Below are 11,706 nucleotides of genomic sequence, written 5' to 3'. Positions count from 1 at the left end.
GCTCAACGTGGTTCATAAAGACCGAATTCAAGAGGAAGGAACCAACCCACATGAAGTTGAAACTGAGAAAAAGAGGTTTGAAGTTTTATTTATTTTCCATGTAACTCAATGTAGAAAATAAATTTTAACCCTTCTTAGCACAGTCTAATTTTTTATTCTCGACATTGAGTTTTTTGAAAGGGAATATAACGAACTAATGGAACTCAAAAACATTTTCAACTCAATTTTTTCGAAAATAAGGGTTGGTTCCTCTCCAATGAACTCGGTCCATATAGAGTTAGAAATGATGCACCATGGTCCGTGTTTCTTCAACAAAAATTTCCGTAAAATTTTGTGGTCACATCAGAAATTTGAAAAACTTCATAAGTGGAAAATAAGCGTTTTATTTAATCGTGAATTTAAACTTCCTGCCTACCAGAAATCCAAAGTTATCTTAAGTCGAGTTGGTCACAAAGATAAATTCAATGTGATTTGCGATTCCCTGAATGGTTTTTTCGGCGAGCTGGATGTAGTGGTCCCAAAGTCAAAATACCCGCCATCCATGAGAGACACCTACGCACCCTGGCGGGGGCGTGGGTAAAGAGAGTCGAGAGAGAGAAAGTGGGTAGTTAGTGGTTTTTTGGTATTCGTTCGGAGAGGACCACTTTTTGGACCAAGATGTGAGTTCCCGTCATGTCACCCCATCGGGGGTGACTGCTTTTATTTGTTCTGGCGATGGAGTGAGTCGTGGTGGCCATGCGGCCACTGTTTTCCCGGATTTCCTGTTCTTTCCTTTTTTCCTCTCGTTCGCACTCCCGGACAGGCCCCTAGGCCTGATTCCGGATGGGCCTAGTGCCCTGTCTAGTAGTGACTTTTTAGAGAGTTGCACGGCCCTGAGACCGTTACAACTGGCGCCCAACCCGCGGCTCGATAATTTCTTATCGCAAGAACCTCCGCGAAACATCAAGTGAAAGTGATCCGTGAAAACGCGTGTGCCAGGTACCTAACCTTTACCTTATAGTTTTACTTAACCCTCCGCCCTATTTTATGTTTATTATGTTGCCCATTTCTGTACCGAAGTCGGAAGCTCTGTACCCGTGAACAGTCGTAATTCTCGTAATTCCCGTAGTCCGAAGTTTGAGAACCGCGTTGTTGTGATGTGAAGCTAGCCATCAAGCTTTCACTTTTGCGCGCGAAAGTCAAGCCTTTGTGACGCGCCTCCAGCCTTTGTCCATCGTTGTTGCTGATCGGTCATCACCGAGTGACGTCACCCGCGCCACAATTGTTGCTTGCTGGATTGATGCCTGATGTATGGTGGATTGGTGGTAACAACCGCACACTGCCAACCGTGTTGTTTGTTTACAAACTGATAACATGTTTGCTATCCGGTCAATTCCAACTGTTCCTCCCAGATAAAGCTGGTCGAGATGTTTTACCTTTTCAACTGCGACCCAGGTGAGGAAGAGGGGTCAACTTGGCGACTCCCTGGGCCCCAACGAGGGTGGATTAGCTGATAAAGGAGTCACTCTCTCTATGGCTGCTATGACGTTCACCAATACTGACAGGACACCTTTACTTATTGTGCCAGCGTGTGCGCTTTCCACGCTCAATAAATAGTCAAATGCCTACGTAACTTCGTTCCCTGGATCTTCACCCAACCATTCATCATCCAACCATGTCAATCAATGAGGGAATCGACTTCTCAAGTGCTACAGCAACTGACTCGGTGCAAAGATGCCCTACTCCAAAACCTGCCACTAATTCTACGGTATTTGTTCTGTTTCAGCGTACTCTGGACTCATTGTTATTCCTGGTAATATCGTTCCTTTAGCTCTTAGTTTTAGTTCCTACTACATTTCAATTACTATTTCTATAATATTTTGGTCATGGACACCAGAAATAGAGCCTCTCGCCGTCCCATAATTTTTAATGTCAATAGAAGGGCAAATCGTCAGGCGGACGATAATAATAGTAATTCTGGAAATCAGCAGTCACCTGTGGTGCAGGGTTTTCAACAACCCATCCAAGTGTTTCAGCAACCCTTTCAAATGCCGAGGCCGAATAGTCCAGTGTTTGTGTTCAGTGGTCCCGAACCCTCTTTCAACCCAAGGCCTAGGGTCATACCAATGGGGTTTAGAGACGGAAACCAGGAAGAACTGTCAAACGATAACGGGAGGGGTCACTTATCATTTGATGCCCAACCTGACAACTTATCTGACCAGCAGCTACTCCTCCAGGAGCTGCGCAACCTCCGCATCACTATGGATTCAAAAATAGAGTCCTTGAAATCAGAAATTCCTGTTATAGTTAAGGGAGAAATGGAGAGAAATAGTTCTGGTTCGTTCCAGGCACCTAGTCCGATCCGGTCTCTCTCGAATCAATCTTTGGTTTCTATGGCTCAGGCTCCTGAAACTCAACCGCAATTAAATAACAGTGAGGCTACGCCCAGGTCATTTTATTACAAGGTTAGCCCCAAAGACATCACCCCATATAACGGAGATGACGAAAAAGTCAGCCCGTCTGAATTTGTTAAGTCTCTGGACGACTTCTTTATTGAGGCTCGGATGTCTGATACTCGTAAGGTGGCTCAGGCGGGTCGCCTTCTCGAGGGAAGTGCCGCTACCTGGTTTAGGGCCTATCAAAGCCAAATAATAGATTACTCTGATTTCAAAAGTAAGTTCTTTCACTATTTCTGGAGCGAGAGCAAGCAGGCGGAAATTAGGGCCTCCATTTACGTCCCAAACCAGTTTCGCCCTGAACAGGGGTCAATGACGAATCATTTCCTAGGGAAAGTGAGGAAGGCCAGGTCCCTTGATGAGCCTATATCAGATAAGGCAATTATTAGTGCGGTATTACAACATTTCCCGCATGATGTCCAGTGGGCCCTAATCCACTCGAATGCGAACACTGTAGACCTGATGATCGAGAAACTGCGGGAGCTGGACCGTATACGCCCTTCCTCTGCAGCCCCATTTAATAGGCGCAATACTCAAACGGGCCAAAATAATCAGCACGCCCAAAATGTAAGAACCATGTTTACTGAACCAAGCTTAATTCACGGGACCCAGCCTTTGTCAGCCGATAATTTAAACTGAATGAGAGCTGCATTGACTCGGCACCCTCTGCAGCTCCAGAAGACAATTTTGAATTTGAATCACGTTACTTAGACCTCCATAATGTTGGCTGCCTGGAGACATTTTTTATCTACCATTTAGAATTTGCGACCCTAAATTCTGGTAATTTCTCAGTTCTATTCTGCTCGCCCCTTAGCTTACTTAAGTCACTCACCCAAATTCTGGAGCCACCTTATGTAATTAGTATTTTCCTAAGAACTACAATTACAGCTGCGAATTTTGAAGCTCTGATTAAGTCAATATTATCTATGCCAGATGTTCTGTTTAACGCTATCATTGTATATCCATCAACCTATTGGTTATTTGCCAACCTCGGTCTACCTCTGTCCCGTAGCCGATTTAAGGAGCCCTCTGATTTGAAGGAAAAGACCCTTACCCGAGTGGCTAACGAAATATTCTCACCATTTATTAGACTTGTCTCAAAAGACACACACCTGTATTTTTGTCAGTTTGCTCAGGATAACATAACAAGTGTGCCATGTCACCTAATCTCGCAGGTAAATCAATCATTTTTGTTAAAGTTTAACGCACATGATCAAATAACATTGCTGCCAAACTTCAAGTGCCTCGAATTAAAACACCCGCACACAAGCCTGTCACTGTGTGACGCAGAATTCAGGTCTATAATTTTAAGTTTTATGTCTTCCAAAAGAAATTCAAAACTATGTAACCAACCCTCATTTCCATTAACTGCTCCATCTGATACTTGTTGTACTGTGATGAAGGATAATGATCATTTTTTACTGCAGGAAGAGCCCTCACCTAATGTTATCAAAGGAAAAGCGACTTCACCCTTTGTACTATGTTCTGTCAGTGGCCATCAGTGTTCAGCGTTAGCTGATACTGGGAGTGAGGTCACGTTGGTCAGCTCTGCCTTCTTCGACCAGTTGCAGGAAGCAACCAAAGCTCAGTTGCCCGTCCTCCCGGTAACTAATCTCTACATCAAAGGCGTGACTGGTGTGAAGTCAACTAAGGTCACTCGGCAGACGTATCTCCAGATCCAGTTTAATGGTAAATCGTTTCCATTCCCAGCCCTAATTATTCCTAATGTTAATTCTTCTTTTATTCTTGGAATGGACTTCTTCACAAAATATGAGGCAAAATTGGACATCAAAAATGGAACTTTAGAGCTTGATAATGGTGCTGTGCAGGTTCCATACGTTAAATTCAGTGGTAATGAAGGGGGACCCATGCCGAGCGGAGTATCAACCGTAACACTGGGACCACACCTTCCACCTAATAGAAAAGTGACTGTCCTTGCCGATAGCCATGGTGCCGAGATGTACAATCATCTAAAGCAACTCTTACCTAGTACGGTAGATCTGCAAGTGCTGTATTACCCGGGCGAAACTTTCAATTCAGTACTACGAAATGTAAATTCAAAAAACCTACGGTTCCACAAAGATGATATTTTAATTGTAATAGCAGGGAGCAATAACCTGTCTCCTTCGATTTCTATCTCAAAATCAAAAAGTCAATTCGACTTATCTGGTCTTAAATCACTTGAAAATGAAGTGATCATTTGTGAAATCTTTCCCCGATATGATCTAAAAGGAAACGAATCTATAGCAGCGCCTATCAATCTTCACCTCAGATCGCAGTTAGCCGAGAAAAAGAACATTCAGTTTCTGAAATCCTCCTCGGTGTTAGAACGGCGTCACTTCACTCGGCATGGCCTGCACTTGAACTCCATTGGTAAACGCGCCCTCTCCTGGGAGATCTCCGAAGTGTGTAGAAAAATAAGCGCTCCATCAGAGCCGTCTGCAGGCTTGCAATTGGCCGTCCGTCGTATTACCACGGTTAATGCATTCACTTCTCTGGCCTACTCAGAAATTTTGGTAAATGCCGTCAAACAACCCGAACCTACATTGCCTTTTGTCAAACCTCCGATGGATAACCCTGATGATCACCATCCAACTTACGATCAGATAAGAGAGAAAATAGGAAGGCTGGATATAGTTCCAGAAGAGAAGAATGCATTGATTGAGGTACTCTACGTATATCGGAGAGCCTTCTCTGACTCACCTGGTTTATGTAGGACCTTCACAGCACACTTACGATTAAAAAACTCAGAACCTTTTGTCAAGCGGTCTTATCCCATTCCCTTTTCCAAACTAGAAGCTGTCCGCAAGGAAATACAACGAATGCTGACTTTGGGCATCATTGAGCGTTCCTCAAGTCCATATTCAAACCCTATTGTCCCAGTAGGTAAGAAAGATGGAGCAATACGAGTATGCCTCGATGCTCGCACCCTGAACTCAAGACTGATATCGGATGCCGAGTGTCCAGAGTTGATAGATGTAATTCTAGCACGCTTCAGCAACCCCCAGTACATTTCCACCTTAGATTGTACGGCTTCCTTCTGGCAGATTTTATTAGACCCAGACAGTCGAGACCCAACTAGTTTTAATTTTGAGGGCAGGAACTATCGTTTTTGCAGGTTACCTTTCGGTCTTAATGTATCGATGCAGATTTTTATCAAAGCCCTAGATACTGTTCTCGGACCAGAAACCCACTCCTTTTTAAGTAAGTATGTCGACGACTTGAAGGTCGTATCCCCTACTTTCTCAGAACATCTTAGACATTTAGCCCATGTTTTCGGAGCCTCTATAGATGCTGGTATTACCTTTAAATTTTTAAAATGTGGATTTCTGGAGCCGGAAACTGACTTCTTGGGCTTCATTTTGTCGAAGAAGGGTATCTTAAAAGACCCTAGGAAGCTGGAAGCCATCTCTCAATACCCCAAGCCAACAAATGTAAAAGCTCTTCAAGCCTTCTTGGGCCTGGTCAATTTTTATCGCAAATTTCACGACACGTATTCAGAACTTGTGTCCCCGCTTTTCCATTTGCTTCGCAAAGACGTTGCGTGGCGGTGGGGAGAGGCAGAAGAAGACGCGTTTAATAAGGTTAAACAGGTATTCACCGAAAAAGTTGTCTTATGTTACCCCATCCATGGCCATCCCTATCATTTAAATACAGATTCGTCCCTCAATGCCATCTCGGGCGAACTCTATCAAATAGATGAAGAAGGATACAGACGGCCAATCGCCTATTACAGCCGTTGTCTCACGCAATGTGAGCGGCGGTATACCACGACTGAGCAGGAGTTGCTCAGTATCGTAGCTTGTTGCCAAAAGTTCTCGCAACTAATTCTAGGCTATAGAGTTGTGGTGGAGAGTAAAGTACTTGTAGAAACTGACCACCATTCCTTAACCTTTCTGAACAACTGCCACCTGTCCACTGGTCGCTTAACGCGGTGGGCCTTATTTTTGCAACAGTTTAATTTAGAAGTAAAACATGTTAAAGGCTCAGAAAACATTGCTGCTGATACCCTATCTCGCTACCCGCCTGACTATCATCTGCTACCTCCTAATAATCTTGAAATAAATGTTAACTTAAGTCGGGTATTCTCCCCTGACATGCGATCCGACTTATTGAAACAAATCCCTAAGCTGACTTTATCAGATCCTAGATATGGCAAAATTTTCCAAGAGGTCCAAGAACAAAAAGAGAAAAAAAGCTTGTATATAATCCATGATAATGCTCTCTTCCTTAAAGATAAGAAAACGGCCCAACACTTGCTGTGCATTCCTGTTAGCTTAGAAGAAGAAGTTGTCAACCTAACTCATGCCTTTCTGGGCCATCTTGGGTCGCGCAAAGTACACAACTATCTGAAACATCGTGCTGTATTTCCCCAGATGAAAAGAAAAATTAAAGCTGTTGTGAAAGCTTGCATAGATTGCCAACAGAGCAAAGTAGCGAATGAAAAAATTTACGCCCCCTTGATACCAGTACTAGCAACATCAAACTTGGCCCTATTATCCGTTGATCTTTTTGGTCCCCTGCCGAGGGCTTTTGGAAATTTTGTCCATATCTTAGTGTGCCTGGATGTATTTTCCAAATATATCCGCCTAATCCCGCTTAGAAGGGCCACAGCAGTCGTGGTAACACGTCATTTTATCTCTGATTTTGTTGAAATTGAAGGAGTTCCAGTACAAGTTGTGGCAGACCGCGGGCCTGCATTCCATTCTAAATATTGGGACTCTGAGCTTAAGAAACTGAATATTAAACCTAGACATTCATCCCCATGGCATCCTCAGTCAAATCCAGTGGAAAGATACATGAGGACCTTGGGAGCGCTCTTTCGGATATACTGCCATGATAAACACCGTAATTGGATCCGCTTTCTTAAATTCTTTGAATCTTGTCTCAATATGAGTGTCAATGAAAGCACAGGGTTTACTCCCCTTGAAATTTTTAAGGGCGAATCGCCCCAAAACTTCCTTCAGAATTTCATCACATTCCCACCTCAGGCCCCAACCACCTCCCAAGCGGAAAAGTTTGCCCTGGTTAATATAAATTTGTCAAAAAGTGCTGCAAGAAGACAAAAACGCCATGGCCCAACTGATACTGAAACTCCATTCAAAGTTGGGGTTAAAGTCCTCTTAAAAACCCATCACCTTTCAAATGCCTTCTATGGCGAGATAAAAAAGTTCTTTCGACTGTATGACGGCCCATACATCATCACCCGAGTAGTAGGTTCCAATGCCTTTGAACTAAAAGACCCAAAAACTGATGAGATTAAAGGTGTATATAATCTGGTCAACCTGCGCAAGCTCTGCGAGTAGAACTTTCCTACACAGTATTGTGAACTTCTTTCCTAATTGTTCTGCCATGCTCTAGTATTAAGTTTATTTACATACTATTTCTTCTCCTTTATTTTTTTTAAAAACCTTATGTATCTTATTATTGTTCTTCCTAATTTTACCTGTCATCATTACTGTCATATTCATTTCCTTTTGTTAACCTTCATGTCCCATTCTTGTTTGTTTTAGTTTGTCCTAATAGACCTACAATCTATTTTCTACTATGCTAAGACTGTCCCTCCCTACGAGTATTATTAAAAAAAAAAAAAAAAAAAAAAAAAAAAAAAAAAAATCTCGTTGCGACTCCTTTTTTTTTCCAATTTTTTTTTTACCTTTCTGTTGGGGAAGGGGGTTAGTTGTTTCACGATACCCCTTCACCCAACCGCCCTAGAAACTTTGTGCGTAGTTTTTTTTTTCTTTTCCCCTTCCCTCAATCATTTGTATATCTGTGTCTGAGGACAAAACAGCTATACACATTTTATTGTATGATGTAAGTATATTCTCTCTCCTCATTTTTATGTTTGTGTACCTGGCCACACGTTCAATGTTAGAATAATTTAGTTTTAAGAACAATTTGCTGCTTCTGACCGACTCAGATGCTCATGCACTTGATTTTACATGAAGGCGTTGATTTCCTGTCCTTGCTGTATTAACTACAGGGTGACCATCATCACGCGGTGATACCAGGGAATCCACGAAGTCTTTGTATCTGGGGATACAACACTTCGTGCCATTGGAACGCTCCCTGAATCTGAACTTTCTTTATTATTTTTTATCTGGCCGAACGGTTCTGCCGTAAGCCATTCACTGGAGAAAACGAACTAGCGTCGTCTAGCGGCTCCATATTGTTCTACCTTTTGTGCTTTTTTTTTCCTTTTTTATTTCTTCTAATTAGTGTTCGAGACCTAGTCATGAGTGCTTCATGTGCCTTGGAGGAGGCAGTCAAAGCTCATGCAGCCTTGCAGCTAGCCACTGCGAGTGTCACTGGACTCAGTCCCCCACGTAAAACCCAAAACGGGCTGCTTCCATGTAGGCTCAAGTGCGTGACTGATTCGATCAGGAACACAAATCAGCATCTCGACTCACCCATCAGATTATTTCTTTTATTTTATTGTTTCTTTTATATTTTGCAATGCCTTGCCCTCTGTCGATTTTCTTTATGTTATGTTCTTGTTAAGTATTCAGTAGTGGTTAAATTTAATTTCGGTGCCTTTAATTACCAATTAGATTTTGTTAATTAATTTTGTTTTGTTTGTTGGAGTTCAGAGTAAAACCCCTAATTAATCATCCCCTTATAATACCAACAATTTCTGCAGACCTGTAAAATCCTTTAAGTTTAATTTTCATAACTCTCTACTTCTCAAAATTCCTGTCGTTTTCCATCTTCAAACTTTCTTACATCTAACCCCTCGATCAGTTACGTTTCTCCTTGGCCCGAGATATATTAAAAAAAAAAAAAAAAAAAATAAATAAATAAATTGATGAATTATCACTGCTACTTGCCTCTTGTATTTCCTGTTTTTTTTTACTTTAATTATTGTGTACTATCTGCCTTTTGCATTTTTATATTTTGTTCATCCTATTTTCCTAACATGTCTTAAATTAATAATTTTTCGCATTTCTAATTTTATTTTGTTTTTGTCTACATTAGTACTTGATTACTTTATAATAAAGCACGGTGCCGCTTTGTCCAACGCAGCTCACTCCGTCCTTTGTGTGTACCTTTTCTGTTGGGGAGCCGAGTCCTTCCGGCTGCAGTTCCCTGTAGCCCCAAGAACTAGGGGGGTTGTTGTAGTGGTCCCAAAGTCAAAATACCCGCCATCCATGAGAGACACCTACGCACCCTGGCGGGGGCGTGGGTAAAGAGAGTCGAGAGAGAGAAAGTGGGTAAGTCAGTCGTTTTTTGGTATTCGTTCGGAGAGGACCATTTTTAGGACCAAGATGTGAGTTCCCGTCATGTCACCCCATCGGGGGTGACTGCTCTTATTTGTTCTGGCGATGGAGTGAGTCGTGGTGGCCATGCGGCCACTGTTTTCCCGGATTTCCTGTTCTTTCCTTTTTTCCTCTCGTTCGCACTCCCGGACAGGCCCCTAGGCCTGATTCCGGATGGGCCTAGTGCCCTGTCTAGTAGTGACTTTTTAGAGAGTTGCACGGCCCCTGAGACCGTTACATAATTATATAATAAGTTGGGATTATATCACCGGAATCGCCTTGAGGCATTTCTTCGGTGTTTTGGGATGACAGACAAGTCCTTAGCATCTTTTTCCTTATTGGTACTTTTTCCACAAATTGGCTGATGGTCTGCCAGTTATTAGTTGAATAGAGCATAAAATTAACAACGGTGGAAGGTTCTAGCCTATAAGATGTCTTGGTTTCTAGATCATTTCGAAGATGTGTGAAGACAGAACAGTCGAAGAACGTATGAGAAGCTGTGTCATTTATGTCTTGGTTACAAATTGTACAAAAAGGAGATGTTTTTATTTTAAACCTATATAAATAATAATCAAAATCCCCGTGCCCAGTAAGAAATTGCGTAAGATAATAGTTTGTATATCCATGTGTTCTATTCATCCACATATCAAAATCAGGTGCCACCTGCCCCGTTCAAATCTTCATCAAAAGTTTTTATATCATTCTATTCGGTCAAAATATCATTCATAAACCTCATCCTATAATGAATATAATAACACCTAAAGTTTCCTTACTAAGACAGGAACTTTTTGGCGCTTTACTCTACTGTAATTAGCCTTGCGGCTTGAGATTTTTTAAATTATTTTTTAAAAATTTATCATCCTTAATCTTACTGAAACTGGCCAACAAGTGTACTGAAATATATTGTTTCTTGATAAATAGTAATACTGAATGTTCTGACCATTTATCTCGGAGAAAACAATTTTTTTTACCGCCATTCAATTCTCAGGTTTGAGGGGGTTTTTTGCCGCTAACTGTTACGACATCATTTCTAACCACTTAAACATTTGTATATAAATTTAAATGACATATTCTTAAATCTTCATGAGAAGGACATTACCTTCTGGCCAATGAGATTTAAAAATAATTCCCTCTCAAAGATAAATGGGGGGGGGAGGGGGGTAGTCCAGTTACCCCACGATGTTGAGTAACTGGATAAAAAAACAGGAAATCTTGAAAAACTGTGGGAAACATCAAGAGACGAAATTCGACTTTTGCCTCATCCTACATTTAGAGTTTGTGTCGCATACTTACTAAAAAAAGAAAAAAAGTAGCCTCTAAAGTAAACAAAAAGATGGGAAAAAAATTATAAAGTTGAAATTTTGAAATTTTTCTCCGAACTCTTGCCCAGTTACCTGACCGCACCATATCTGATAAAAATAATTGAGCACTCTAGGAAAAACTAGTTACTTACTAAAAACTCACAGTAACTTTTATGATTTTTAGTTTGATAGCAGTCTTCAAATTCAAGTATAATTAAAAAGTTTCATATATTGTAACATGCGTCTTACTTGGAATGACAAGCAGGACAGGTGACTCCCTGGTCAACAAGCTGCTTTGCTAACATGGAACCAGGATCATTTGATTCGAGCCATTCATTGTGTTCCTCGCAGGTTTTACCCTCATGATCTTTTGTCCACTAAAATTTCGAAGAAAACACGTACTTATGAAAATTTCTGATGAAAAAATGAGGCTGAAAAAGTCAGGGGGAGGGGGTTGGGTGAGCTGCTTACTTGACGCCTATTTCTGTGAACAGTGGATCTCAGAAGCAGCGCACCCTAGCATTCAATTTGTGAAAATTTGAAGACATCTATTGGGTACCCAACTTTCTTTCAATTTTTGTCACAAGGTAATTGCAATTATTTTACAATCTACCCAAGTAGCATTGTCATCTACTTTCTAGGTGGCGCTCATCAAGAAAATGTCTACTTTCTAGATACAACAATTTTCTTGAAAGAAAATATGTAGGTATAAAG

General features: G+C 41.4%; 3 protein-coding genes across 12 annotated transcripts in view; 2 read left to right on the top strand and 1 right to left on the bottom strand.

The window, feature by feature from the left end:
- Window positions 1–11,706, bottom strand: part of LUBEL (Linear Ubiquitin E3 ligase) — a 197,029-nt gene that overhangs the window by 53,762 nt on the left and 131,561 nt on the right. For all 10 annotated transcript variants that reach the window (XR_011900886.1, XM_072306495.1, XM_072306497.1 and 7 more), the window contains one exon: window positions 11,242–11,369. Coding sequence is in view for 9 of the 10 variants with exons in the window: in XM_072306495.1 (XP_072162596.1) it covers window positions 11,242–11,369 (128 nt within the window). In the remaining variant the exon portion in view is untranslated. The remainder of the gene's footprint in view (window positions 1–11,241; window positions 11,370–11,706) is intronic.
- Window positions 2,028–9,237, top strand: LOC140226066 (uncharacterized). Its single transcript, XM_072306516.1, has 2 exons — window positions 2,028–4,124; window positions 7,949–9,237. Exon 1 carries the CDS (start codon window positions 2,028–2,030, stop codon window positions 3,072–3,074), a length of 1,047 nt encoding a protein of 348 aa, XP_072162617.1. The 3' UTR covers window positions 3,075–4,124; window positions 7,949–9,237.
- Window positions 3,362–9,237, top strand: LOC109042827 (retrovirus-related Pol polyprotein from transposon gypsy). Its single transcript, XM_019059754.2, has one exon. It carries the CDS (start codon window positions 3,362–3,364, stop codon window positions 7,739–7,741), a length of 4,380 nt encoding a protein of 1,459 aa, XP_018915299.2. The 3' UTR covers window positions 7,742–9,237.

Source organism: Bemisia tabaci, chromosome 1 (genome assembly GCF_918797505.1).
Source record: "Bemisia tabaci chromosome 1, PGI_BMITA_v3".
Taxonomy (NCBI): Eukaryota; Metazoa; Arthropoda; class Insecta; order Hemiptera; family Aleyrodidae; genus Bemisia; species Bemisia tabaci.
This window is presented reverse-complemented; position numbering and strand designations above follow the sequence as displayed.